Source organism: Phytophthora ramorum (genome assembly GCF_020800215.1).
Source record: "Phytophthora ramorum isolate Pr-102 chromosome Unknown Phyram_PR-102_s0013, whole genome shotgun sequence".
In the NCBI taxonomy this organism is placed as follows: Eukaryota; Oomycota; class Peronosporomycetes; order Peronosporales; family Peronosporaceae; genus Phytophthora; species Phytophthora ramorum.
Genome location: NW_027150659.1, coordinates 630,543 through 657,517, shown reverse-complemented (window position 1 = coordinate 657,517; position 26,975 = coordinate 630,543). Strand labels below are relative to the sequence as shown.

The 26,975-nt window shown below is 55.4% G+C and overlaps 7 protein-coding genes across 7 annotated transcripts; 5 read left to right on the top strand and 2 right to left on the bottom strand.

Annotated features, from left to right (window-relative positions):
* Positions 1-492: 492 nt before the first annotated feature.
* KRP23_11869 (Beta-glucan synthesis-associated protein KRE6) lies at positions 493-1,392 on the top strand (the record flags this gene model as incomplete). The annotated part of the gene is made up of 1 exon (XM_067882447.1): positions 493-1,392. One exon carries the CDS (start codon positions 493-495, stop codon positions 1,390-1,392), a length of 900 nt encoding a protein of 299 aa, XP_067740040.1.
* Positions 1,393-1,496: 104 nt separating this feature from the next.
* On the top strand, positions 1,497-4,079 carry KRP23_11868 (uncharacterized protein; the record flags this gene model as incomplete). Its single annotated transcript, XM_067882446.1, has 1 exon — positions 1,497-4,079. The coding sequence occupies one exon, from the start codon at positions 1,497-1,499 to the stop codon at positions 4,077-4,079; it is 2,583 nt and encodes an 860-aa protein (XP_067740039.1).
* Positions 4,080-4,261: 182 nt separating this feature from the next.
* Positions 4,262-5,622, top strand: KRP23_11867 (ELMO domain-containing protein A; the record flags this gene model as incomplete). Its single annotated transcript, XM_067882445.1, has 3 exons — positions 4,262-5,171; positions 5,230-5,289; positions 5,351-5,622. The coding sequence occupies 3 exons, from the start codon at positions 4,262-4,264 to the stop codon at positions 5,620-5,622; spliced, it is 1,242 nt and encodes a 413-aa protein (XP_067740038.1).
* Positions 5,623-6,028: 406 nt separating this feature from the next.
* On the top strand, positions 6,029-8,206 carry KRP23_11866 (uncharacterized protein; the record flags this gene model as incomplete). The annotated part of the gene is made up of 1 exon (XM_067882444.1): positions 6,029-8,206. The coding sequence occupies one exon, from the start codon at positions 6,029-6,031 to the stop codon at positions 8,204-8,206; it is 2,178 nt and encodes a 725-aa protein (XP_067740037.1).
* A 3,151-nt stretch (positions 8,207-11,357) lies between these two features.
* Positions 11,358-11,606, top strand: KRP23_11865 (uncharacterized protein; the record flags this gene model as incomplete). Its single annotated transcript, XM_067882443.1, has 1 exon — positions 11,358-11,606. One exon carries the CDS (start codon positions 11,358-11,360, stop codon positions 11,604-11,606), a length of 249 nt encoding a protein of 82 aa, XP_067740036.1.
* A 4,055-nt stretch (positions 11,607-15,661) lies between these two features.
* KRP23_11864 (uncharacterized protein) lies at positions 15,662-15,907 on the bottom strand (the record flags this gene model as incomplete). The annotated part of the gene is made up of 1 exon (XM_067895797.1): positions 15,662-15,907. One exon carries the CDS (start codon positions 15,905-15,907, stop codon positions 15,662-15,664), a length of 246 nt encoding a protein of 81 aa, XP_067740035.1.
* A 2,392-nt stretch (positions 15,908-18,299) lies between these two features.
* On the bottom strand, positions 18,300-18,569 carry KRP23_11863 (uncharacterized protein; the record flags this gene model as incomplete). Its single annotated transcript, XM_067882441.1, has 1 exon — positions 18,300-18,569. The coding sequence occupies one exon, from the start codon at positions 18,567-18,569 to the stop codon at positions 18,300-18,302; it is 270 nt and encodes an 89-aa protein (XP_067740034.1).
* Positions 18,570-26,975: the final 8,406 nt, after the last annotated feature.

Below are 26,975 nucleotides of genomic sequence, written 5' to 3'. Positions count from 1 at the left end.
CAGATTGCCCCAGGGATGCCCATTGACTTCCGTCTCTTTGCCGCCGACACGAAGGGAGCGGACGCTACCAGCCCGTACTGCGTCTACTCGTACGACTGCAAGACCGACGGAGCCAACTTGATCGACGTCCCAACGGCGTACTACAAGCAGAAGCGCGGCCACAAGTCTTGGTACCAGGGTCTTCGCTACGCCGCCAACAACAACTGCGCGAAGAAGGCGACCAAAGTGCAGAGCTTCACTACCGTGAACGCCTCTGTCACTCGAGGGATCACTGAGAACTCGTGCACTACGTCAACGTGTCCAGCGTCGCTGGATGTGAACGGCGACTTGGGCATCATTGACGAGGCTGGCAAGAACCACTGGGGGATCAACTCCAACGGCACGTGCTACCCCATCATGAACTCGTACATGGGGTCCTATCTGTGCGACCCGGACAACTCGGACGGACGGTGCGTGAGCCCGCGCAACTCCAGTACGCCCAGGTCGAACGCCATGGACCCGTTCAACTACCAGATGGACGCCATCTCGTCCAACTGGCCGATCCATCTCGGCGCGTACACGGACTACCTCGTGTACCAGCTCGAGTGGGTGACGGGCGTGAACGGCTACGTGCGCTGGATGCTGGCGGGCAACCCGCTGTTCGAAGTCACGGCCGACTCGTTCTCCAACGTCCCGCAGAACGCCAACAGCAGCAACCCGCAGAAGGTCATGCTGGAGGAGCCCATGTCCATCATCTTCAACGTCGCGCTGTCCAGTTCGTGGGGCACCAAGCCGCCCAACCCGGGCAGCGCGTGCCGCGGCGACGGCTTGGACGAGACGGTGAACAAGATCTGCGACGAGTTCCCCATGTTCATGAAGCTCGACTACATCCGGCTGTACCAGGACCTGGGCGACGACCTCGACGCGGACAACTACATGCAGGTCGGCTGCGACCCTGCCAGCCACCCGACCAAGCAATGGATCGAGGGGCACATCGACGAGTACCAGGACGACGACAACCTGGTGACGGAAGTGGTGGGCAGGGCCTTCTGCAAGACGAACAACGACTGCACCATCGGCGGCATCTTCGGCAGGACGGATCTGATCACGGGAACGTGCGTCGACTCGCGCTGCTCGTGCTCGTACCCCGAGTCGTGGGTCGGTCCCCGGTGCACCGTAGCGCTAGCCGAGTCTTCGTCGTCGAAGGCGTCGACGCGCGTGTACGGCCCGCCGATCGTGCTGCCCCTCGGCCTCGCTGGGGTCGTCGTCTTCCTCACCTTCCTTTCCGTGTTTGCCGGCATGAAGTCCGCCGCGAAGAAGAACGCGGCGATCGTCAAGGCTACCATGATGGCCAAGAGCGATGCGGTTGCTCGAGGCGCCGACACTGGGAACTACGTTTCCCACGCGTCGTAGCGAGGCTATTAGCTGCCTGTAGTCTAGTCCGATAAATATTCGCAAAGCAGTTACCACCCAAGCGTCGATCTGTCCGTTGTCCCTGGCTGCTCCATGGAGCTGGCATGCTGGGGATCAAGCCGTTCGTGCAGGAATCGGTGCAGGCACTGCCCCCACCTCAGTTGCGGCTGCTAGCCGAGACTCTCCGCATCGACCTTCGAGGATGCGAGGACCGTGGCGACATCGAGAGGGTCCTCACAGGACTGGTGTGTATGGACCAGGACACGTCGCTCGGTGTATTTCTCGCCTGGTTACGCTCTGCGGATCTACAGCAGCACAAGAGCGGGATCCTCGCGAGCAAGAAGCCGACCTTTAACACCACGTTCCTACCAGCGATCGCGTCGTCCTCAGAAGTCCGTTCCAGCAACCAGCAAGCCGAACCTGAGCGGCAAGAACGCGTGAAGGACCACCTCCTCAACGACGAGATCGAGCAGCAACTAGCCGAGCTTCAAGTGCTGGAAACGTCGTTCAAAGACGCAGAGCGCCTGGTGCACACCGGTTCTCCCAGCTTCGAGAAACTCAAGCGGTTCCTGCTCGAGCTGACGCACTTACGGACCAAAGAGCAGACCGCCCGGGCCTTCCTCGTACGACAGACCAACGTTTTGAGAGAGCAACACGACGAGATGCGAGCCGAAATGCTGCACTCGCGTGCCCAGTTGGACTTCTTCGTCGAGGGCTTCACGAACTTACGCAAGCGACACGATGCGCTTGTGGTAGACGCGACCCGCATGAAGGCGGAGAGCGAGACGACCCAAGACATGTTCGTCTCCATGAGCGCCCACGACTGCTACTTTGAGCAGCTCATGCGCAACACGCTCTGGCAGCAGGTGCGCGACAACGACGAGATGAAGCGCCGACTCCAGCAAGCGCACGATGATCTCGAGGCTGCAGCTCAAACACGCAGAGAGCTGGAAGCTCAGATCTCGCAGCTTAAGCACGAGCGTGGAGATGCCCGTAAGGACGCCTATTGCTACAAGCGACAGCTTCGTGTCTGCAAAACACGGATGAGACGACTGCAGCAGGCTGGGGGAGGCGCCGACGGCTCCTTTTTCCGCTCTCAAGCTGTGGCGCTGCGTCAGACCGTGGCCACTCTCTTGGGGCTGCTGCGTGATTCAGTTGTGAGGGATACCAAGTCACCAAAGCAGACGCTGAGCAAGGAGGCGCTGCGGATCATCCACCAAGTTCTGACGCCAAGCCTCGCAGCCCCAGAGAACGAGTCGCATTTGCTGCGTACCGTCCGCGACTCGGACAACCAACGAGACCAGGAGAGCATCGAAACGGAACCTTCCGAGCCACGAGTTGTCCATAGGCAAACGTCTCTCGATATCGATGAGGTCATTCGCGGCGTCTTGCTCGTGGAAGGCGCCACCCCAACGGATGCTGCTGAGTGCGCGGACATAATGGGCGAGAAGCTGAAATATCTGCCCGTCGATCTGAAGCAAACGTTGGCACAACTCCAGCAGGACGAAGAGAATCAGGCGCAAGCGGCTCGAGAAGAGGAGCAGAGGAAGCTTCAGCTGGTACTTGACCAACAGCAGCAATCGCAGCAGAGTGAAGGCCAAGACACGGATGGACGGGGTGATTCCAGTGTTGCAGCGCCCGTTTCCCCAACAAATGCGTCGTCGCAAGCACCCGTGCAGGCCATCACTCCGGTTGTACCTCGACCACAGCCAACGCTTGAAGCTTATGCGAGTGCGCTCAAGAAACACGTATCCGAGCTGATGGAGTCTCAAGGCAAGCGGGGATTCGTCATGCACAACTGGCCATTTACTCGGCGAGACGTGAACGTGCTCACAGCAATGGGACTGCCCGTCGACAGTGTGATCAACCTCGAAATTGCTGGAGATGTACAGACGCCTGCTCCCAATTCTACTGCACCAGCGACGCCATCTGCAGTGTCTACCCCTGCTACGGCAGTAAAACCAAAGACCCCAGTCACTGCGACGAAAGCCGCCGCGTCCAGCAGAAAAACGCCTGTTGCCAGCTCAGCAGCTCGAGGCAAAGCGTCACCGACCAAGTCCACAGCCACACCAAAGTCGCCAACAAAGCCTGCTCCTCGAACTGCTGCCACGAAAACTCGAGCTGCCAGCCCCACGCGTGCCACTGCCGCTAGTCCGAAGAAACCCTCAGCCTCCCCGTCCAAGCCCCGGACCCCGACAGTACCGTCGACGCCCACCAAGTCCGGTTCAACCTCCTCCCAACTCAAACCTGGAGCCATCGACACCGTTAAAGCAGCCAAGAAGGTGCCGACCGCAGCTTCTGCGTTGCAAGGCCTGGGTGGCCTTTTGCAGTTCGTCGGCCCCGCCGCGTTCCCCGCTGAGCGCGTGAACGCCATTTTGCAGACTCTGGAGCAGCTGAAGCGCCGCAAATTGGCGCCAGTCGTGCACTGGGATGAATCCACTCGCCGCACCAACGAGATGCTGGCCATGTGGGCCGAGGAAGTTCACATGCTGGTGCATTTGGAACAGGAGAGCCGCAAACCTCAAAAGCCACCTCCAACACCAGTCGCCAGCCCTACCAAATCCACTACAACGTCTCCCAAACGAGCTGTCAGTCCATCCAAAGCCACGTCAACCAGTAGAACGAACAACAAAGCTGCCACAAAAGGCAAGTCAACTTCAACAACAGCTCGACCTCCAAAAAAGTAGCCATGACACAAAAGACAAAAAAAGCGTATTTTGAAACGTGTTATCTAACAAGCCCCACGCTATGGGAAATCAAACAGGGCCGTCGCGTGACTTGCTTTTTGTATGCCAAAAATGTGACACCTGTTATATCTGTTAAGATTGTGTGGCACACTTCACTTCACTTCACTTCAAGACGCGCCGCGATGATCGACCCAAGCGTCTTCGCCGCGCTGCCCTTGGACATCCAGCAGGAACTGCTCAGCGCCTCCGACGCCTGCGAACCTGCGACAGAGACCGAAGCACATGACGCTGATGCGTGGAGCTGCCGCGTCTGCACGTTCCTGAACCACCCGCAGCTCGCCGAGTGCGAAATGTGCGGTGTTTTGTGTGTGCCACTTGATTCCACGCCTCAGGACGCAGCACAGGACGCAGGACGCACAGGTTCCAGGCTCGGGCGCACACTGCGCAGGATCAAAGTGCCGTCTACCCCTGCTGCAGTCACTTTCTCGCAGAAACGGGAGCCTACAGCCGAAGACCTGCTAGTTGCAGCCTCCAGCAGCCTGCAGGCCGTCAAAACGTCCTGGGTAGGACGCAGAGCATCCTGGACAGGACGCAGATCACGAGCCAATTCGGACAGGACAGGCGCTGTCCTACCTTCACAACAGGCTCTACAGGAACTCACAGAGCTGCAGAAGAACCTGACACTCAAGGTGGAGGCTGGAGACGAGTGGCTCGAGGCCTCATTGGAGAAACTGTGGAGAGCTGTGCAGGACGGGGAGCAGACGCAGGATTTCTGCAGGACGCGCGTGGACTGGGTCGCTCTGGGCTTCCAGAACGCGAGTCCTGAGACGGACTTTAGAGGAGGTGGCGTGCTGGCGCTCAAGTGTCTGTTGTACGTCTTTGAAGCCCACCCGCAGGAGATGAGGGCGATCCAGCAGGCACAAACGCCAGGACAGGACAAGAAGTGGTACCCGGTTTGTGTCGCGGGCATCAACTTGACGTGTTTGCTAGCCGGCTTGCTGCAGCTTGGAGACGGACGCTTTTTTGACACGAAACAAGTGTTTTGGGAGCTTTTTGAAGAGCCTGCGGCTTTTTACGAGCTCTTCTTCTTCGGTGAGTGCGACGCCTTTATTGGATCAACCGCAGGACTAACCTGATTGACTGTGTGTAGCTTTTCTCAAGATGGACGCGATTTGGCATCGGCTGAATGCAACGTACATGGAGTTCGGCGGTATGGAGACTTGGGATCTCGAGCTCAACTCTTTGTGCTGACACGCTGCTGCTGTGTGTAGTGGTGCTCAAGGTGACGCGCAAGTCGGTGGCATTCATCCTGGAGCAGGCGCCAGCCTCGTTGATGGACCTGCGTATCGCCAGCGACCAGGCCTTTCTGGACCGCTTCGTGGTCAGCCTGTCGGCGCGCTCTCTAGCCGACTGGGAGGAGGGCGAATGTCCTGACCCAAACCACGCTCTCGAAACGGAGGATGTCCTCGTGATAGCGAAAACGCGGGCTGCACCGAAATCTGCTGGAGCCACCAAAGGCGACGCGTTCTGGCCCCTGCGCTAAGAATGCTTTACTAACACGAGCTTGGAAATCGTGTTTTGCTTTGCTCGTTTTAACTTGTGATGCAGGAGGTTATTCAGTAACAGGGAACCGGTATTTTTGGAGAATCTATGATCGTGGGCATTGTTAGTGACTGCGTGACAAGAGAACTGCCCCACACATGACTGCAAGCCCATTTTTGCGAGGTGGTGCGTCAAAGCGCTTGCCAGCCGGCCACGATGTCGGTGAGTCGGTTGTTAGAGAAGGGTGCGCAGTAAAAGTTCCAGTGAGCCAGCCCGTACTGAAGCCGATCCAGTCGTTGGTCAACAGAGCCAAAGTTGTCATCGTTCCCCAGACAGACTCGCAGCCCATCGGCACATGGGCTAAGCAGTGGCGTCGACAGCGACGGCAACAGCGCCGGGGACCAACCATGCTTCGACCAATCGAGATCAGCGCGGCAGTTGCTGTGATCGGGCGCTGCGTGATCGCACCTCTGCTGCTCGTCTTGGTATTTGGAGCCACCAACTACCTTTCCACCGCCAAGTTTTTCATCGGACCAGCAGACAGCTACTTCGCATACAGCCAGCTTGATCCTGTAATGCACGGCGGATGTTCGGGCTGCGTCTGCTCTTGCCGAAAGGTACTCATGCAACTCAGTGCCTTTGGAAGTGACGCTGTATTGAGCAAACCGACCTACGAAGACCTCCAAGCCAGTGCCACGGAAGCCGTCGCAGCAGGAGACTACAGCCGACTCTCGCCCGAAGCTCTCGCGCTCGCCGATCAACTCGACGCAAACGGCGCCGTTTGCTCCACGGGTGTGAACGATTGGGGCACCCCCAATGTCGTCCTGGCCGATGGTCCGGAAGGCGTACTGGCAGTTATCACAACACTGAAGCTCTCTCTGTCCCCACAAATGCTGCGTGAACTGGAAGTGGCCGTCGAAAGGAAGGAGGAATGCGTCTCTCGCTGGAACATCGGCATCCTGCTGAGGCTGTTCAAGTTCCAGAACGTCAAGAACAGCCTCGACTACTCGTCCGTTCCAGTCGCCGATGTCATCACGTTCCCGCACTACACGGACTGCCGGCCGGACATTCTCAACGACGGCATCGTCGGTGAAAAACTTGTTTTTGAGACGCACGGAGAAGACCTGCTGGCCGTCGTGCCCGATATCCTCAAGTTGTTCCCGTACCAGTTCACGAGCAGCCTGCCCAGCACCTCTCGATACATCCCAGCCAAGAACACCATTTACGGCGTCAAGAATGTCACGCAACCGCTCTTCAAGGGCTACTACGCTGGCTGCCGAGTGCGTGTCGTCAATACTACGGGGGTCTACGTTGAGGACACATGCACGCTGCTGAAACATTGGATACCATACGGTCTCATGCTGCAAGCCCCCGACGACCTGCCTGTGTGTTCCTCAGGCGGCGTGTGTGTCCGCAACCAGTACAATTCCGAGTGGGAGTACACGGACGACGTGAACCCGACGGATCCAACGCGTCTTGACCAAATCATCAGCGTATTTCGCAGTCGATATGCGGACACTGTGGGTCTTAGCATTCTGCCGGGTGTTGTTGTCGTGCAGATCCTCCTCATGGGCATTGTCAGTCTGTACCAAGTGATGTCGCACCAGCGCTCCGTGCTGCTCACCCAAATTTGGGCGTACCGCTGCCAGAATGGCCGAATGCAGCCCATTTACCTCGCCCAGATCACGTACCACCTCGCGTTCAACTCGAATCTCTACTACCTCGGACTCTCCACGGGCACACTGTCGCTGGCGTTGGTGGTAAATCTCGCGCTCAGTTTCTTCGCCTTCAACTACTCGTTCATCAATCTCATCCGGGCAAGGTCGGGCGAGCAAGTGCTGGATCGCCACTTTCGTATCCCGTGGGAGATCCTGCAGTTGACAAGCACGATGATTGCGTTTGCAGGCCTGTCGTCACTGCGGCTCACGTCTCTGGCGTTCATCGGCGAGCAGAACGGCGAACTTCTGCGCCGAACATCGGTACGAGGAGCAAAGTACTGTGGGCTTAACGACTCGTGCTACGTGTTCACGGTGAATCTGGTGTTTGTGGTCGCTACTCTCAGCTTTACAATGGGCTTTGTGGCAAACCTGGGCGCTATCGTAGAGAAGCGCGTGGCCAGGAGCATGCAACTGACCATGAGGAGAGGCGCAACGATCCACATCACTCCTCAGTCTTCGTCTGCGTTCAAGTTCTCCAACAAGGTGGGCCCCCAAATGGCGGACTTGCAGCGACTGAAGCTCACGACATTCGAAGAGAACTGCCTTGGTGGACAGTTTACTCGGTTGTTCTACGACTGCGAGGATTTCGCCTACGTCACGTTTCGAGGCAAGCGCTGCACGACGGTGGAGGCGCTGCTGCTCACGGGGTATCTCTTCTATGGCCAGCATGTGTACCAAGCCACGTCCGTTGTGCTGCTGCTCGTAGCGCGAGTGATGCCGAGAAAAGTCATCCGTACCTTCAACGTTTTGCTGATTCGGTGGCGGATTGACCCGGATGAAGGCACGCTTTCGCACGCGCTATCGTGCTCGTGGTACGGTGCTAGCGCAGAGAGGTTTACGCTTGCTGAGGCCGTACCCGTCAGCTGATACGTTTTAGTGCGCTGAAGCAGTGGTTTGTTTCGGAGAGGCTGATGCGATCTTGTGCTGAATACGTGTGTTGGCTGGTGGTCCGGTGTTCGAGCTGTAGCGTACAAGTCAGTCATTGAAGAGCAACGGATTCACCACCGTATTTTTGCAAACGGGGTCACGGTGGGCTACGTTGTTTGTGCCCGCAGCTGAGGCACCGAAGCTGTGGGTTGATATTGTGAAGCGAAGGGAGCCTTGTCCTGCGATTCCTTCAAGCACCGACCAAAGACTTGTCAACAGCAAGCAACGCCAACGCGATTCTTTCGATGACACGACTCTGCCTCCCACGACAGCCTCGACGAAGCAAATGTCTCGAATCTCAGGCTGCCTGTATTTTCTGTTCTGGGAACAACAACTGCGTCGTGGACAGCTTCGGACTCCGGAGAGACGTCAACGTCAACGTCGGACCCACTTTTAATCAATGCACAGTTGGACTTAGATTAAAAGTCAGATGGTATCAGGACAGATTTGCCTCCTCCATCGTGCCTCAGCAGTTACAGACGCTAGATATCCACGCGCGCTCGTGCGAGCTCGCCATGTTGCCTTTCCTGACGTTTAGATGTTCATTCGCGACAAGTGGCGTCGGCGCTACTGTATTATGGATACCTGTATTATAACAGACGATGTTTACAGCTCGCCCACGCACTCTGATCACCACGTGTGCTCATGTCGTGAGATTGTAATCCCGCGCTTGTTCTGTTCGAAGCGGTTCGGCAGACTTCTGTCGGGATTTGCACGCAATGGCACTTTCACCTCGAAAAATCCAGCGGTACGAGTGCGGGGACAGTGTGGGGCAAAGTCTTCGCTCTGCTACATGCAGTGGCCCAACGATGGGGAACATGTGGGCGTATGGTGTTGACAGCCTCGCCATTGCAGACGGCCATAGCTCCAGATCAACAGTTTGAATTGTACAAGTAGCAGCAGCTTGAACCTTCTTCCCCTGGAGCTCAGCAGCTTGCAGAAATGTCGCGTTAAACAGTCGATGGGCCGATCTAGAGCTTTGATCTCCATGCCGCATCGTTCCCATCATCCCATTCTTCAATCCGCCACCTCGCGTTCACAGAGGCGCTCGAATCTACCCTCGAAGCAGATTTCGACTAGCGTCCAGCTTGCAATGCAGCTCGCCCAGTATGCAGCAGTGTGGGCCTTGGCGCTGTCGACAGCTCTCGTTGCAGCCAAGAACGGCACGACGTACCCGACGCGGTCGGGCATCGGGACTTGGGTCGACCCGGATACCCCCGAGGACAGATACGTGTACACAAGCTCGCGGGGTCGACGATGGGACCTCGTCATGAGCGACGAGTTCAACGTGGCCAACCGCAGCTTCAGGCCAGGCGACGACCACATGTGGACCTCGCTCGAGAAACCCGACGGCGTTAACGGCGCTTTGGAGCTTTACTCGCACAATATGACGAGTACCAAGTGCGACGACGACGGAACGTGCTACTACTTCATCAAGACGGTCGACGAGGTCAATGTGATCCACGTGTACAACATGTACACGCACCCTCCCAGCTTCACAGACGTCAACTTCTTCTACCGTGGAGCAATGGTGCAGTCCTGGAACAAGTTCTGCTACCAAGGAGGGATGCTGGAGGTCCGTGCTCAACTCCCTGGCGCCGTGACAGCAGAGACCGGGAACCCCGACCGAGCGAAGGGAAACTCGGGTAAAGTCGCGAGCAACAGGTACTACCCGACGTGGCCTGGTATCTGGATGCTCGGCAACCTCGGTCGCGCCATTTTCTCCGCCTCCACGAACCGCATGTGGCCCTTTTCCTACGACCGATGCGACGCCGACGTCTTTGACCCCAGCTTCCAGCGCATCAGCGCATGCGACGACAACCCGGGCTACGGTCTCAATCCGAACCAGGGCCGTGGAGCGCCAGAAATCGATGTGCTCGAAGGCGGAGGACTTGCCATCTCTTCGTCGCTGCAGATCGCGCCCGGCATGCCCGACGACTACCGCTTGTTCCCTGTGAACACGTCGACGGGCGACTTCAGCTACTGCCTGTACAGCTACAATTGTCTGACGCCTGGCGCGAACTACATTGACGTCCCAACGACGTTCTACGAGGCCGAACGGGGCCACAAGTCTTGGTACCAGGGTCTTCGATACGGTGCCAACAACTACTGCGCACAGGATGCCGAGGCAAAGCAGACCTACAGCACCGTCGCGGCCGCACTCAAAACGGGCATCACGGAGAACACGTGCTCGGTGGACACGTGCCCCGCTTCGGGAGACGTGAACGCGAACCTGGGCCTGATCGACGGCGTCGGGACGAACCACTGGGGCATCAACTCGAACGGCACGTGCTACCCGCTCATCAACTCGTACATGGGCTCGTACCTGTGTGACCCGGACAACACCTTCTCCAAGTGCGCCAGTCCTCGTAACGAAAGCACGCCCAAGTCCAACGCCATGAGCACCTTCAACTACCAGATGGACGCCATCTCGTCCAACTGGCCGATCCACTTCGGCGCGTACACGGGCTTTCTGGACTACCAGGTCGAGTGGGTGACCGGCAAGAACGGCTACGTGCGCTGGCAGCTCCACGGGAGCCCTCTGTTCGAGGTCACGACCGAGTCCATCACGACCGTCCCGCAGAACTCGGGCAAGACCAACCCGCAGAAGATCATGATCGAGGAGCCTCTGTACGTGATCTTCAACGTCGCGCTCTCGAGCTCCTGGGGTGCGACGCCGCCCAACCCTGGCAAGGAGTGCCGCGGAGACGGCAAAGATGAAGTCGCCAACAAAATCTGCGCCGCCTTCCCCATGTACATGAAGGTCGACTACATCCGGCTGTACCAGGACCTGGGCACCGACCTCGACGCCGACAACTACATGCACATCGGCTGCGACCCTGCCAGCCACCCCACCAAGGAGTGGATCGAAGGCCACTTGGACGAGTACGAAGACGACGACAACAAGTGGGAGGAAGTCGCGGGCAAGGCCTTCTGCGAGACGAGCGACGACTGCACCATCGGAGGCACCTTGAGCCGGACAGCGCTCAAGACGGGAAAGTGCGTGGACCAGCGCTGCGAGTGCCTTTACCACTCGTGGGGCGGTCCTCGCTGCACCACTGCAATCTCCGGCTCGAGCTCGGAAGGGCTCATGAGTAGCACGTACGGACCGCCGATGGCGGCCTCGATCGCCCTCGCAGTCGTAGCCTGCGCGTTTTCAGCCTTCTCCATCTACATGGCGGCAGTTCGGAGTGCGAGAAAGAACAAGGTCGTGATGGCGTCTCTGGCCGCAGAGCGAAAGCTTGCAGCCGCTTCGGAGCCGGCGCCCACAAGTGAAAGTGGCCGCGACTCGCACCTTGTGGCGGCTTCGAAGACCAACTACCACCAGAACTTCGTGTAGAAATCATAATCTAATACCTCAAATCAATGTTATTCACGCAGACGTACTTCCAAGTCTTGCTGGGGCTGTCTCTCGGCTGTAGTAGTGCCGTCGACAACTCACCGTATGGAAATGAAAGAGGTCGACAATGACAAGGCGGTAGCGTGATTAATAATGGTTCATCCAGCGGAGAAATGCATATATTCGAAATCGTTTAACCTGGCAGTCAGATAGGATGACGAAATTCAAGCTAGCGAACGGTATACCCTTTGTTATTAATGCTTTTAGTCAACTGCTGGATGACATGGCGCTGAACGTCGGAAATACACTAGAAGGAATTGGAGTTATTGCTCTAGACTGGTCATCAAAATGAATACAATGATCAGCTTCCTGGATGCCACCGATGTCTTCTTATGGCAGATAAAAGATGCTGAAATCGTCGAAGGGTTCAGAATATTCCACGTGAATAATTTCAACGGTAGGGCAGGTTTCTACTCGATACACGTTGTCAAAGATGCGTCCAGCTGGAACAAAGTTCACGACAACCATTCGCTGAACGCCGAACTGCTTTCTGTATCCATCTGCTTGCACCGCCGCAACGTTAATCTCGCTTTTCCCAGTAATTAGTTTACCTTCAGCTCATACGCGAGTCTGTCGCTGTTGGTGATAAGAATGTTCGCCCTTGCATTGGTGTCTGTTGTAGTGCCAGGGTAAATATTTGTCTTTCGGTTGGCGTTTTTGACGACATCACGAAGCACGGCATACAGCTCGACGTGAAAAACAGCCTCGCTGGGAGATTTTCGATTCTGTACGAGCAATTATGCAATGGCGTTCGGGTCCACGTAGGCGAGTGCAACAGATAAGAGTTGGATGGGGTTCTCGGCAGTCACAGCTTCATCAATTTCTCGTGCGGGGAGCGCTTCGAGGCACACTCGCTGCATCATCGGGGAGACGATGGCCAGCTTAAAGTTCAAGTTGCGCGATTTGATCCCAACTCGTCAATTAGTCACAGCTCCCATTCTCACTAGCGACCAGCATTTTCGTCCCTGACCGTTAAATCTTCATTGTTTCCAAGTAGCTGTTTGGGTAGCCACCACTCCTCGTCGTTCAGCTTCTGTGAATCTCGTTGAATTCTACTTGTAAACCTGCAAGTACCTGTAATAGGGCTTCTCGAAGAACCACTCCTCCCATTGTTCCAGCTCTCATTTCTGCCCATCAATCGTGAATCGAATAAGTGACCCCAACACACCGGGGGCTCCATCAGAAAATGTCATGATCCCCTCCTGAAGCGAGGCTGGAAATGGAAAACGTTCCTCGATCAGGCTGAAAAAGCCGGTCACCTGAGATCGCGTGAATGGGCCGACTTCAACCAACTGAGCAACATTGAAAGGGCTTGGAAAAGAATTTCCCCGATACATCATGTGAGTATTCACCAAATCGTAGCTTCAACCCCCTAAGAAACCCCAAAAAGAATTTATCTGATTGTGCTTTCCACATGCGAAGAACTTGCAGAAAAGTGGTCAACAATTCGGGGTTGGAGAACAGACAATCCATTCTATCCAGGATTAAACAATACTTTTTTTCTATCTGCGCACCTTGCAACTAAAGTCATATACGAGTTGAAATCGCGGCAATCGCTTTTCTTGTCGACCAACATCCCCAAGCGATTCCAGAGTTTGACTCGTCAGCTGCAAAAACTTCACCCACCTCGAAATACACCCACATGATGTTCGAATGGCTAGTAACCAGCCACTCCCCGATGCCATTTGCACTTTTCTCAAATTGAGGAGGACCATGCAACAGATACAGTGAGCAAGCGCTGCTAGAGAAGCCCCCTTGAATCCGTTGAAAGGCAGGGATAGTGTCCAAAGGGACGGTGAAGTCCATTTCACCCACTGGCTTGTTGAATGCAACGTACTTCTGGAACTTCGGTCTCTTGGGGTGAGCCTGTTGAGTGTCGCTCATCTGTGCAGGTCATTGGCCAAGAACGCTGGTCTGCTTCAGAACCTTCACTAGCACGTGGATCACTTTCTCTCCGAGCGATACGTTTGCACCAAAGACGCTTGGATTGTTCAACTTCCAGGACACGGGGGGACCTCCATATAATATAACGTGTCAACTTTTCCGCTCCGAAACATGGTCTCCAGAATACCGTCATCTCGCAAACCACACGCCGTTCTCCGCCTTTGCTAGGAAAAGCTGCATCTTATCCGTGTCGATGTCCTTCACCTCTTGATTTCCTTCAAGTCTCCCACCGACGTGCTGTCGTCAATCTCGACCGAGAACGCGGTCCCTCTCTCAGTGAGGTCCCAACGAGAAAACAAAAGATCTTCACCTTTACCATCTTTCCTGGACGCGGCAGATTCTTGAATGAAAGGAGAGACCGTTGTAACCGTAGCGATGCGTGCTGGGAGATTGACAGCTGCAACCGACTTCCAAGGTGAGCAAATTCACCTACGTGCCAAAAGATTCACTGTTAAATTGTCGTCCTTCACAACCAATTCACTACCTCTTGGAACATATCTGCAGTACCCTCTCGTTTCTCATCATTTTGTGTGTGATCCCTCGATACACAAGTTGCATCCTGCTGTGGCTGCCGCAGCAACGTCTGAAACGTACAAATTCGCTGAAGGAATTGGTTGGGAAGTTTGTCGTGTGTTGCGAAAGGAATCACTACATGTATTATATTATGATGATGTAGTACTACAATCTAGCTCAGCAGGCTTTACCAGGAAAGCTACTTATAGATTATACCTTCTCTCTCTTGTTTACGTAGTAGTAAAACAACATACGTCTCATCATGCTGATACATGTACGGTAATGCTGCACTGTATGGAGGGATCCGTGGGTGGCTTCACCGTGAGTCAGGGTCCCTGACTCATTCACGTTCGGTTGCAAGGACGACATGTACATGCAGTAATGTTCCACCATATCATTCATATACTAGCGTCAGAACTCCAATAACTCCACACATGATTAATAACGTGCATTTGGACGCGACGTAGTTGACATTGCGACGAAGTGAACATGTCCACCTGTGCACTAAATCGGCGCTACATGCATGCATGGCATGTATTACATGTACACGTGGCGGAGAACGGAGCTCTTAATGTTGATGTCCCACGGCAGCTACACGAGCCAAGCTGCTTGTTACACACATGAACGGCACGCAAGACTTGATTGCACTGGTACATGTGGATGCATTGCTTCATGTGCTGATATCAATACACTACCATGCTACAAGTAGTAGATCAAAAGACTGCCAATGAGCATTTGAACGCCTAAGATGGAGCGAGCTAACTAAGTACATGTAGTACAGAGAGAAAGGAGAGAAGTGACCAACAATCATGCGCACACCCGCCATGGATCGATATCCTAGACACTCATATCAAATACATGTACAGTAGCCCAAGTTGACGGCGTTTGGATTCGCCTTACGGTCGGTGAGATGTCAGTTGCGATTTGCGTCGTGGAGTTGTGGCGGGCAAAACCAAAACGCGGGAACACGGCAATTTGCAGTTGATAGAGTGGCCACTCTCAATTCTGCGACTATGATGTTTTTAATGCGAAGCTAGTCGTGTACACTTGCCTCTGAGCGCGCAAATGCGCTCTTTCCGAGCTTGTGTACACGTGGGTTGACGTGGCAAGGATTGAGTGAGCCAGTTGAAATGTGAAAAGGGATCTGACACCGACAGATCTCAGGATCATGGCCATCATGCAAAGCACGCATAGTAATGACACTTCAACTGGTAAGCTACAAGCATGCGCCAAAGCCTTTGCGGCTGTCCCACGAGATCCGCTACAGGTGCGTCTGTCCGGCGCTCAAGATGGGACTCCTGTGAGCCGGAGCTTGGCAAACCTGTGGACTACACGGAGTATTGCGATCTGTTGGCAAGAATAGCGCCAGTAGGTCAAGGATGCACGCCCAACGAGTGGTTTACGCAAGGAGTGAACTCTCGGTTCTCCCCACCCCGGCGCATCAAGAGAATGCTGCCTCCTTTCGTGTCCAACAAATTTAGTCACTCTGAAAAAGCGCGAGTAGAGAAGACTTGACCCTTCCAGGCCATGATGTGGTATCAGCAGTCTGCAGTCTGGGCGTTCGCCGTTATTTGGGTGGCCACAACTGCGTCCGTCTTGGCCAAGAACAGCACCACAGCGAGCACCACGTACCCGACCAAGTCGGGCATCAGGACCTGGGTCGACCCTGACACGCCCAAGAACCGCCAGAAGTACACCAGCTCGCGCGGTCGTGAATGGGACCTCGTCATGAGCGACGAGTTCAACGTGGCCAACCGCAGCTTCAGGCCAGGTGACGACCACATCTGGACATCGCTAGAGAAGCCTGACGGTGTCAACGGTGCGTTGGAGCTTTACTCGCACAACATGACCTCCACCAAGTGCGACGACGACGGAACGTGCTACTTCTACATCAAGGCCATGGATGAACTCAACGTGATCCACGTCTACAACATGTACACGCACCCCCCGGGATACGTCGACGCCTACTTCTTCTACCGAGCGGCCATGGTGCAGTCGTGGAACAAGTTCTGCTTCCAAGGCGGCATGCTTGAGGTGCGGGCTCAGCTTCCTGGTGCCGTATCCGCAGCATCAGGGAACCCGGATCTAGCACTCGGCAACAACGCCAAGGTCCAGACTACCAAGTACTACCCGACTTGGCCTGGTATTTGGATGATGGGGAACCTCGGCCGAGCCATCTTCTCAGCGTCGACGAACCGAATGTGGCCGTTTTCCTACGACAAGTGCGAGCCGGACGTGTTCAACCCGGACAACCAGCGTATCAGTGCTTGTGACGACGACCCGGGCTATGGTTTGAACCCGAACCAAGGCCGCGGTGCGCCTGAAATCGACGTACTGGAAGGAGGAGGTCTTGCAGTGTCTTCATCGCTACAGATCGCCCCTGGCATGCCTGACAACTATCGACTATTCCCTGTCGATACCTCCATTGGTGACAATTTGTACTGCGTCTACGGCTACACGTGCACGACCCCCGGTGCGAATTACATTGACGTCCCGACGGCGTACTACAAGGAGGAGCGCGGCCACAGGTCATGGTACCAAGGCCTCCGCTACGCTTCGAACAACTTTTGCCAGCAGAACCCGGAGGCGAAGCAGACCTACGCCACCGTCGCAGCGTCTCTAAAGGCGGGCATTACTGAAAACTCGTGCTCGGTCGAGACGTGCCCCGCTTCGGGCGATGTGAACGCTGATATCGGACTGATCGATGACGTGGGCGAGAATCACTGGGGCATCAACACGAACGGAACGTGCTACCCGCTCGTGAACTCGTACATGGGCTCGTACCTGTGCGACCCCGACAACACCAACTCCAAGTGCGCCAGTCCTCGAAACGAAAGCACAACGCCCAAGTCGAACGCCATGAGCTCGTTCAACTACCAAATGGACGCCATCTCGTCCAATTGGCCCGTGCATCTCGGCGCCTACACGGACTACGTGGATTATCAGATCGAGTGGGTGACCGGCAGCAAAGGTTACGTGCGCTGGATGCTGCAGGGCAACCCGCTGTTCGAGGTCACGACCGACGCCTTCTCGAACGTCCCGCAGAACGCCAGCAAGAAGAACCCGCAGAAGGTCATGCTCGAGGAGCCCATGTCTCTCATCCTCAACGTTGCGCTGTCAAGCTCGTGGGGTGCGACGCCTCCGAACGCAGGCAAGGAATGCCGTGGCGACGGCGCGGACGACGTGACCAACAAGATCTGCGACTCGTTCCCCATGTACCTCAAGATGGACTACATGCGGCTGTACCAAGACCTCGGAGACGATCTCGACGCCGACAACTACATGCAGGTGGGCTGCGACCCAGCGAGCCACCCGACCAAGAAGTGGATTGAGGGCCACATCGACGAATACGAAGACGACGACAATCAGTGGAAAGAGGTGTCCGGCAAAGCCTTCTGCTCGGTCGACGATGACTGTACGATTGGTGGCAACCTGGGCAAGACGGCCTTGAAGACCGGAAAGTGTGTCAAGTCACGATGCCAGTGCACGTACTCGTCGTCGTGGGGTGGACCGAGGTGCACCACCGCAATCTCGAGCTCATCAAGCTCCGGCTCGACCTCCAAGAGCTCGTACGGCCCTCCCATGGGCCTTTCAATCGGCTTGGCAGGCATCATCGTGTTCCTGTCGTTTATCTCCGTGTATTGGTCCATCTTTGCAGTGGTGAAGACCAAGTCAGTGACGGAGATGAAGAAATCTGCAATCTACGATCAGGACGATGGCCCAATGCGGCAGTCGAAGGCGTCGTATCCCAACGACTTAGGACAGCGCCAACCGAGAGACAACTACAGCCAGAACTTTGTCTGAGGGGCGTGAATAACATGAATTTGAGGTATTACTAATACAAATCCTTGGGCAATTTCCACACGAAGTTCTGGTGGCGGTTGGCTTTCAACCCCAGATGTGACTCGCGGACACTGTCACTTGTCAGCTCACACGGTTGCTCCTTGTCGCAGTCCGAGCCTGTGCCTCTCTGGCAGCGTGAAGGGCAGCGTCAAGCAGGAAGGGACTATTATATGTTCGAAGATGAAGGAGGGCAGCATATCTGCAACCGCCCTCCCTCTTGTCTTGAAAAGCCGGTCTCCAACCGTGAACGTGGGTTGCTTTAAACTGCGTTGTGGGCCACAATTTGTGGCAATTCATGTCAATTTCATATTCATAATTACAAGTTTCTAGCAGTTAGACAAAGTTCTGGCTGTAGTTGTCTCTTGGTTGGCGCTGAGCGTCGTTGCCGTAGCCCTGATTGTGGCCGTATGAAGCTCTCTCAGCGTCGTATTTGACTTGCTGGACGTCATTGCTGCGGTACGCCCCCGCGTCGGCAGCGGATTTGACCTGCTGCTCCTTCTTCTTCATCATTACCTGAATCTTCTTGTCCTGCCGGGCGGCATACAACACGGAGACGAAGCTCAGGAGCACGATAATTCCCGCGATGGCGATTGACAGTCCCATCGGAGGACCGTAAGTGCTCTTGGTGAGAGAACTGCCCTTGGTGGCGGTGGTAGCTGAACCGGAAATGGCAGTCGTACACCGCGGGCCGCCCCACGACGACGAGTACGTGCACTGACAGCGAGACTTGACACATTTGCCAGTCTTGAGCAGTGTCTTGCCCAAGTTGCCGCCAATCGTGCAGTCATCGTTGACCGTACAGAACGCCTTACCAGCTACGTCCTTGTGGTGATTGTCGTCGTCCTGGTACTCGTCAATATGATCCTCAATCCACTTCTTGGTCGGGTGGCTTTTGGGGTCGCAGCCCACTTGCATGTAGTTGTCGTCGTCAAGGTCATCCGCCAGGTCCTGGTACAGACGAATGTAGTCGATCTTGAGGTACAACGGGAACGCATCGCAGATCTTGTTGGTCTCTGCGTCGGTGCCGTCACCTCGACATTCCTTGCCGGCGTTGGGCGGCGTGGCGCCCCAGGAGCTCGAGAGAGCCACGTTGAAGATGAGGTACATGGGCTCCTCCAGCATGGACTTCTCCGGGTTCGTCTTGTTCGCGTTCTGCGGGATGTTCCAGATCGACTCGGACGGAACCTCGAACAGCGGACTGCCCTGCAGCGACCAGCGCACGTATCCGTTCTTGCCGGTCACCCACTCGAGCTGGTACACGACGAACTCCATGTACGCGCCAAGGTGAACGGGCCAATTGGCGGAGATGGCGTCCATCTGGTAGTTGAAGGAGCTCATGGCGTTCGACTTGGGCGTTGTCGTCTCATTTCTCGGCATCGCGCACTTGTGGAACGTGTTGTCAGGGTCGCACAGGTAGGCGCCCGTGTAGACGTTGAAGAGCGGGTAGCACGTGCCGTTGGAGTTGATCCCCCAGTGGTCCTCTCCCTTGTCGTTGATGAGGCTCAAGTCGCCGTTGACGTCGTTGGAGCCCGGACAAATCTTGGTAGTGCACGAGTTCTCCGTGACGCCAGCCTTCAGAGACGCCGCGATCGTGCTGTAGCTCTGCTTGGCGTCGGCGTCTTGCGCGCACAAGTTGTTGGCCGAGTAACGCAGACCCTGGTACCACGACTTGTGGCCGCGCTCTTTCTTGTAGAGCGCGGTCGGGACGTCGACGTAGTTCGCTCCGGGGGTCATGCAGGAACCACCATAGATGCAGGACGACGAGTCTCCCGACGAGTAGTTGACTCCCATGATACGATACTCGTCCGGCATGCCGGGTCCGATCTGGAGCGACGAAGACACGAGGGTAGCGCCGCCTTCCAGCACGTCGATCTCGGGGGCCCCTCGGCCCTGGTTGGGGTTCAGGCCGTGGCCCGGGTTGTCGTTGCAAGCGCTAATCCGCTGGTAGCTCGGGTCAAAGAGGTCGGGTTCACACTTGTCGTACGAGAATGGCCACATGCGGTTCGTCGAGGCCGAGAAAATAGCTCTACCCAGGTTCCCCATCATCCAAATGCCAGGCCAAGTCGGGTAGTACTTGGTCGCTGTGACCTTCGTGCTCTTGCCCAGCTTCAGGTCTGGGTTGCCAGAGTCTTCCTCCACGACGCCAGGGAGCTGGACGCGTGCTTCGATCATTCCTCCTTGGTAGCAGAACTTGTTCCACGACTGCACCATGGCCGCTCGGTAGAAGAAGTAGGCGTCGACGTATCCTGGGGGGTGCGTGTACATGTTGTAGACGTGAATCACGTTCAGTTCGTCCATGGCCTTGATGTAGAAGTAGCACGTTCCGTCGTCGTCGCACTTGGTGGAGGTCATGTTGTGCGAGTAAAGCTCCAACGCACCGTTGACACCGTCAGGCTTCTCTAGCGATGTCCAGATGTGGTCGTCGCCCGGTCGGAAGCTCCGATTCGGCGTGTTGAACTCGTCGCTCATGACGAGGTCCCATTGTCGCCCACGGGAGCTGACGTACGTCTGGTGGTCCTCAGGAGTTGCTGGATCGACCCACGTCTTGATGCCCGACTTGGTCGGGTACGTGGTGTCTCCCGTCGTAGCGTTTTTAGCGGTGACGAACGCCATCATGACTATCCAGATAGCCGTCAAAGTGCACGCTGTGTATCGTTGAAGCCGCATTGTGGTCTGGAACGAGCTCGGTTTGACAGGTTAACAACGTTCAGCCGGGCTTGTGGGCTTTAGGCGACAATTTGCCGAGTGAGAACCCTGTTCGGTCGATCACGGGACGTCGCGAAAAAGCTTAGAAGATCGGCACATTGCAGGCGTTTCTCACAGCAGAGCTCTTCATACTGCTGTTGGTGCCAAAACCACTCGTTGGCAGCGTAATCGACGGTCCATTCTGTTGCTGGGCTCTGTGCCATCCGACTTGAAGGTACAAATACTTATCGGAGCTCTTGGAAGGATGGAACTCAAGACATACGGAGAGACATGGCGCCTGAACTCCTTGAGGCTTGGGGAAATCGTGGGGTGGATGGCTGCAAGGCAGAAGGCCAGATAAGCGTCTATCCGAGCAGAGCTGCAATCCACTCTCCTGCGGGGACAATGCCTACAGTACCACGTGCATTTACCGACGCTGGCAAAGCCTTTGCCAAAGGCGCACTTTTTGCGGTGGCTCTTCAAAGCCTCGGCATGTATGAACCTAAACGTGCAGAATACAGAGCGACTACACGTTACAAGTTGGAGTGCATTCGGTCTTTTAGAACACCACAATGAAAGCTTGTGTGACAATTTGTAGAGGGTGCGACTTTTGTTTGGCTACTCGTGGCGCTGTTGGAGTCCACGCGAAGGAATCTGCAGCAGAGGCTCACAATTTGCGATCTCGCATCGGGACAGACACACAGTGTAAGTAGCACCTTTGATTACCACTTGCCTGCTGACGGCAATCCGATCAGTTCGAGATCTGCGGCGGCTGAGAACGGGCCTACGGATGAGTCACAGATCTTCGGCGGCTCATGTCCAATGGGTTTATTGGGCTGTGAGCAATCCAGGAGATAGAACAGACCAGCACGGCGAGCCTGCCGAGAGGTATCCTGTCGTAGACTGCAGCCCCAGCGCGGAGGCGTACGAGTTTGCTTAAGAAATCTCGCACCGATCGCTTCTTTTGGTTTCTGCACAACGCAACGATTACAAATCCCGACATGGATCTGCGAATATGCGACCGACTTGGCGCCATCACAGGACATGTACCAACCGTACAGTACCTTGTCGTCCTCCCCTTTCCTACGCTTCCCCCCACGCCGCCGCCATGGCATGTGGACTGGCGCAGTCTGCCTCTTCTTCTACAAAGGCGTTGGCCTACACGTACAGTGTGCTCCTGCAGTGTTTACACGGATCCGATCTTTTTCAACAAGGGTCAAGCTCGATCACTTGTTCAACGACGGCCTTGGCGGCGAATATGCTGGCCAAGGTACTCTAGCTCGCCATCGGCAAATCACATCTCTCCTGAGAAGTAGTAACTGGTATAGCTGCGCCAATGTTACATTATCTGAGTTGAGCCACAACCAGTTTTTGTGTTCAATCTACATTGTATTCGTTATACGATCTGTTTTACAGTCCTCGGATTTGAAAGCTTCGGACATTGCCCGTAAATCTGGCTATAATATCTGCACGTTTTGAAAACCCACTTGTTAACATCAACGCGCCCTACAAAACATGGTTCATGCCGCCAAGTGACCGTGGAGGTCCATTATTATAATAACAAGAGTTTTACCACATTTTCAATTGGATGTGCCCATCAATTGATTTACTTTAGGTTGTCGTGGTGAATCCAATCGAAATTTCGAAAAGCACTCTGCAAGTTTGATCGCAGCAGGCTTGCAGCCTACGTCTTCCATGCAGTTTGGAGAACCCAGAAGGAACGGCTGCAGCTCACCCCAAAAAGTGCATTGAGCAGATCCCTGGCGACGAAGCGGATCCGCTTCCAGCGTTGCCCTTGTCGCGGTGGTATACATGTATGTCAAGTGCCTGGCATAAGCCGCCGGTTTTCATGAGAACATCAGGTCTTCACCGATACGCGGATTACAGCTGCACGAAGTCACGACAAGCCGAACCTTGTCGTTGGACAGCTTTTTTGTGTCAGATCAAATTCAAACCATTACGGATTACGATGCCAACGAGTGGCTGCAGAGGCAAACAAGTCTTTTAGAGCACTCCTGCCGTTCGTCTCAGACCGATCCGACTGGCTTCATCATTCGGCAAAGTGCTGTCTAAACCCCGCAAGCCAGCTATCTTGGACTTCAACACCAATGTGGCTAAACCAGTATGCGGTGTGGACCTTGGTCGCGATGGGGGTGGCATCCGCAGCGAAAAACGCTACGTATCCTACCAAGTCTGGGATCAAGCTATGGGTCGACCCTGATACACCCGAAAGCCATCAGACGTACACTAGCTCGCGCGGGCGACAATGGGATCTCGTCATGAGCGACGAGTTCAACGTGGCCAACCGGAGCTTTCGTCCAGGAGACGATCACATGTGGACATCCGTCGAGAAGCCCGACGGTGTCAACGGTGCCATGGAGCTCTACTCTCACAACATGACTTCAACCAAATGCGACGATGATGGCACTTGCTACTTCTACATCAAATCAATCGATGAAGTGAATGTTATCAATGTCTACAACATGTACACGCACCCTCCCGGGTATGTTGACGCCTACTTCTTCTATCGGTCAGCTATGGTCCAGTCGTGGAACAAGTTCTGCTACCAAGGAGGCATGATCGAGGCGCGCGTACAACTTCCCGGGGCCGTGACGAATGCGTCTGGCAATCCCGATCTGGCCAAGGGGAAGAACTCGAAAGCCAAAACTACCAAGTACTACCCCACGTGGCCGGGTATTTGGATGATGGGGAACCTCGGCCGAGCTATCTTCTCGGGATCTACCAACCGGATGTGGCCGTTCTCATACGACAAGTGCGAGCCCGACCTGTTCGACCCAAGCAACCAACGTATCAGTGCCTGTGACGACACCCCGGGGTATGGTTTGAACCCGAACCAAGGTCGCGGTGCGCCTGAGATCGACGTGCTGGAGGGCGGTGGCACTCTGGTCTCGTCGTCGCTTCAGATTGGACCTGGTATGCCTGATGACTACCGCATCGTTCCTGTGAACTTTACCACCGGAGATTACTACGCTTGCATCTACGCGGGCACTTGCATGACGCCCGGAGCGAACTACGTTGACGTCCCGACAGCGTACTACAAGAAAGAACGCGGCTACAAATCCTGGTATCAGGGCCTTCGCTACGCTGCCAACAACTACTGCACACCGGATCCTGATGAGAAGCAGAGGTACAAGACAATCACCGCGTCGTTGAAGACTGGTATCACCAATAACTCGTGCTCGTCGGATGTTTGCCCTGCGTCCAACGATGTGAACGGCGACTTGAGCCTCATTGACGGGAAAGGAGAGGGTCATTGGGGTATCAACTCGAACGGAACGTGCTACCCGCTCTTCAATGTTTACACTGGTTCGTACCTCTGCGACCCCGACAACACGTACTCGAAATGTGCCGCTCCAAGAAACGAAACTACAACGCCCAAGTCGAACGCGATGAGCTCGTTCAACTACCAAATGGATGCCATCTCCGCAAACTGGCCTGTGCACCTTGGTGCTTACACCAACTTCGTTGTGTACCAGCTTGAGTGGGTAACCGGCAAGAACGGCTACGTGCGATGGATGTTGGAGGGGAACCCCCTCTTCGAGGTTGCATCAGAGAGTATCTCCAAGGTGCCACAGAACTCGAACAAGACGAACCCGGAGAAGATCATGCTGGAGGAGCCCATGTACATCATCTTCAACGTGGCGTTGTCGAGCTCCTGGGGTGCTACGCCTCCGAATGCCGGCAAGGAGTGCCGTGGAAATGGCACCGATCCGGTCGTCAACAAGATCTGTGACTCATTTCCGTTTTACCTCAAGATCGACTACATTCGTCTGTACCAGGACCTGGCGGATGACCTCGAGGCCGACAACTACATGCAAGTGGGCTGCGACCCTAAAAGTCACCCAACCAAGCAGTGGATCGACGCTCATATTGACGAGTACGAAGACAACGACAACAAGTGGGAACAAGTGACTGGCAAGGCCTTCTGCAAGACCCACGATGACTGCACTATCGGCGGCAACATGGCCAGAGCGCCAGTGAAGACCGGCAAGTGCGTGAATCAGCGCTGTAAGTGCCTATATGAGTCGTGGGGCGGCCCGAGGTGCACCACCGCCTTCGCAGGAACCTCAAGCTCCGGCGGTACCACGTATGGCCCTCCTCTTTGGGCGTCCATCGCTGTCACAACAGTGGTGGTTGTACTCACGGGTATCTCCATCTACGCGTCAACAGTGCGCGCCGCAAAGCGGCAGAAAGCGGCACTGAGGGACACAGCTTTCCAGCGTAAATTCGCTACTGACAGTGTCTCCGAGTCGCACGAACTCACAAAAGACAGTAGCAGTCAGACCGCACTCTAGAAATTACTATTTTGAATCAATCTGCCACAAAGTCATCAACAGAGTTCATGGTCGAACGACGGCGACCTAGCAGTGGACACAACATACATGGTGCTGACTCCTTCAAGTCTCTGCTGGCTCGGCAAAAGCCTCCTCTGAACTTCCGGTGGACCACGGCGGTTATTTTCCGTTCGAGGAGCTCCGGTGGCCACACACACCGCATACTTTGTGGTCGGAGCGCCTTACTGCACCACAATGTTCTACTGGGTACTCAAGGCCAATAGTTAGTGGGGCTGTCGGTGTGCGTACGCTGCAGAGAGTTCCAGAAGCGACACCTGCAAGAGAACGACATCCGATTGCAAATGTTTAGGCGCTCATTTGTAAACTAGCCAGCAAATCAGCACACGCCTGCTCGTGTATTTATTAGCGCTCAATGCGAGGTCTGGTGCCTTTCCTGGCAGCAGTGGGGTTCCTCTGGGGCTCTCCTTCGTACGATCTCCCAGTAGTAGCGGCTGCGAGCGTAAACGAGTATCCTACAGAATCCGGCATCAAGGCGTGGGTGGACCCAACAACTCCGGCGAATGTACAGCAGATCACGACGTCGCGAGGTGAGGCCTGGGAGCTCGTCATGAGTGACGAGTTCAACACGGCAAATCGCAGTTTCCGACCGGGTGACGACCATCTTTGGACGTCGCTCGAGAAACCCGACGGCGTGAACGGAGCTCTGGAAGTGTACTCCCATAATATGACGTCCACCAAGTGCGACGACGACGGCACGTGCTACTTTTACATCGAGGCCATCGACGAAGTGACCAACCTCACCGTTTACAATGCCTACCTGCAGCCGCCCGGATACGAGAATGTTTCCTTCTATTACCGAGCCGGGATGGTGCAGTCGTGGAACAAGTTTTGCTATCAAGGGGGGTTGGTCGAAGTTCGCGCTCAGCTACCCGGAGCAGTCTCGAAGAAATCTGGTAATCCAGATCTAGCACTTGGGAACTCGGGGCGAGTGGCTACCGGCAGCTTCTACCCGACATGGCCGGGCATTTGGATGATGGGAAACCTCGGCCGCGCCATCTTCTCGGCTTCTACGAGCCGCATGTGGCCGTTTTCGTACAGCAAGTGCGAGCCGGATATCTTCGACCCCAGCAACCAGCGCATCAGCGCCTGCGACGACAACCCGGGCTATGGCCTCCACCAAAATCAAGGTCGAGGAGCGCCTGAGATCGACATCCTAGAGGGGGGTGGCGTGGCCATCTCGTCGTCGCTGCAGATTGCACCTGGCATGCCGAGCGACTTCCGCCTTTTCCCTGCGGAGAAAGAATATGACGACAGCAACATTTACTGTGTATACGCGTACAACTGCGAGACGCCAGGCGCGAACGTCGTTGACATCCCGACCGAATACTACGAGCAAAAGCGCGGTCACAAGTCATGGTACCAGGGCCTTCGATACGCAGCGAATAACTTTTGCACTCCTTCAGCGGACGAGAAGCAGGATATCGACACGATCAAAGCGTCTCTCGATGCTGGAATCACCGACAATACTTGCTCCGTTGACACGTGCCCCGCATCAGCTGACGCTAACAGTGACCTTGGCCTGATCGACGGGGTCGGGCCGAACAACTGGGGAATTAACGGCAACGGGACGTGCTTTCCTCTGATCAACTCGTACATGGGCTCGTACTTGTGCGATCCGGACAATACGGACGAGAAATGCTCCGATCCGCGCAACTCCACGACCCCGAAAACCAAGTCCATGGAGCCGTTCAACTACCAGATGGACGCCATCTCGGCGAATTGGCCTGTTCACCTCGGAGCGTACACCGATTACTTCGTGTATCAAGTCGAGTGGGTCACTGGCGAGAAGGGGTACATACGCTGGATGGGGGCTGGGCAGCCTCTGTTCGAGGTCACAGCTGAATCGTTTTCGATGGTCCCTCAAAACGCCAACAAGACCAACCCGCAGAAGCTCATGCTGGAGGAACCGATGTCAGTCATCTTTAACGTGGCGCTGTCGCGTTCATGG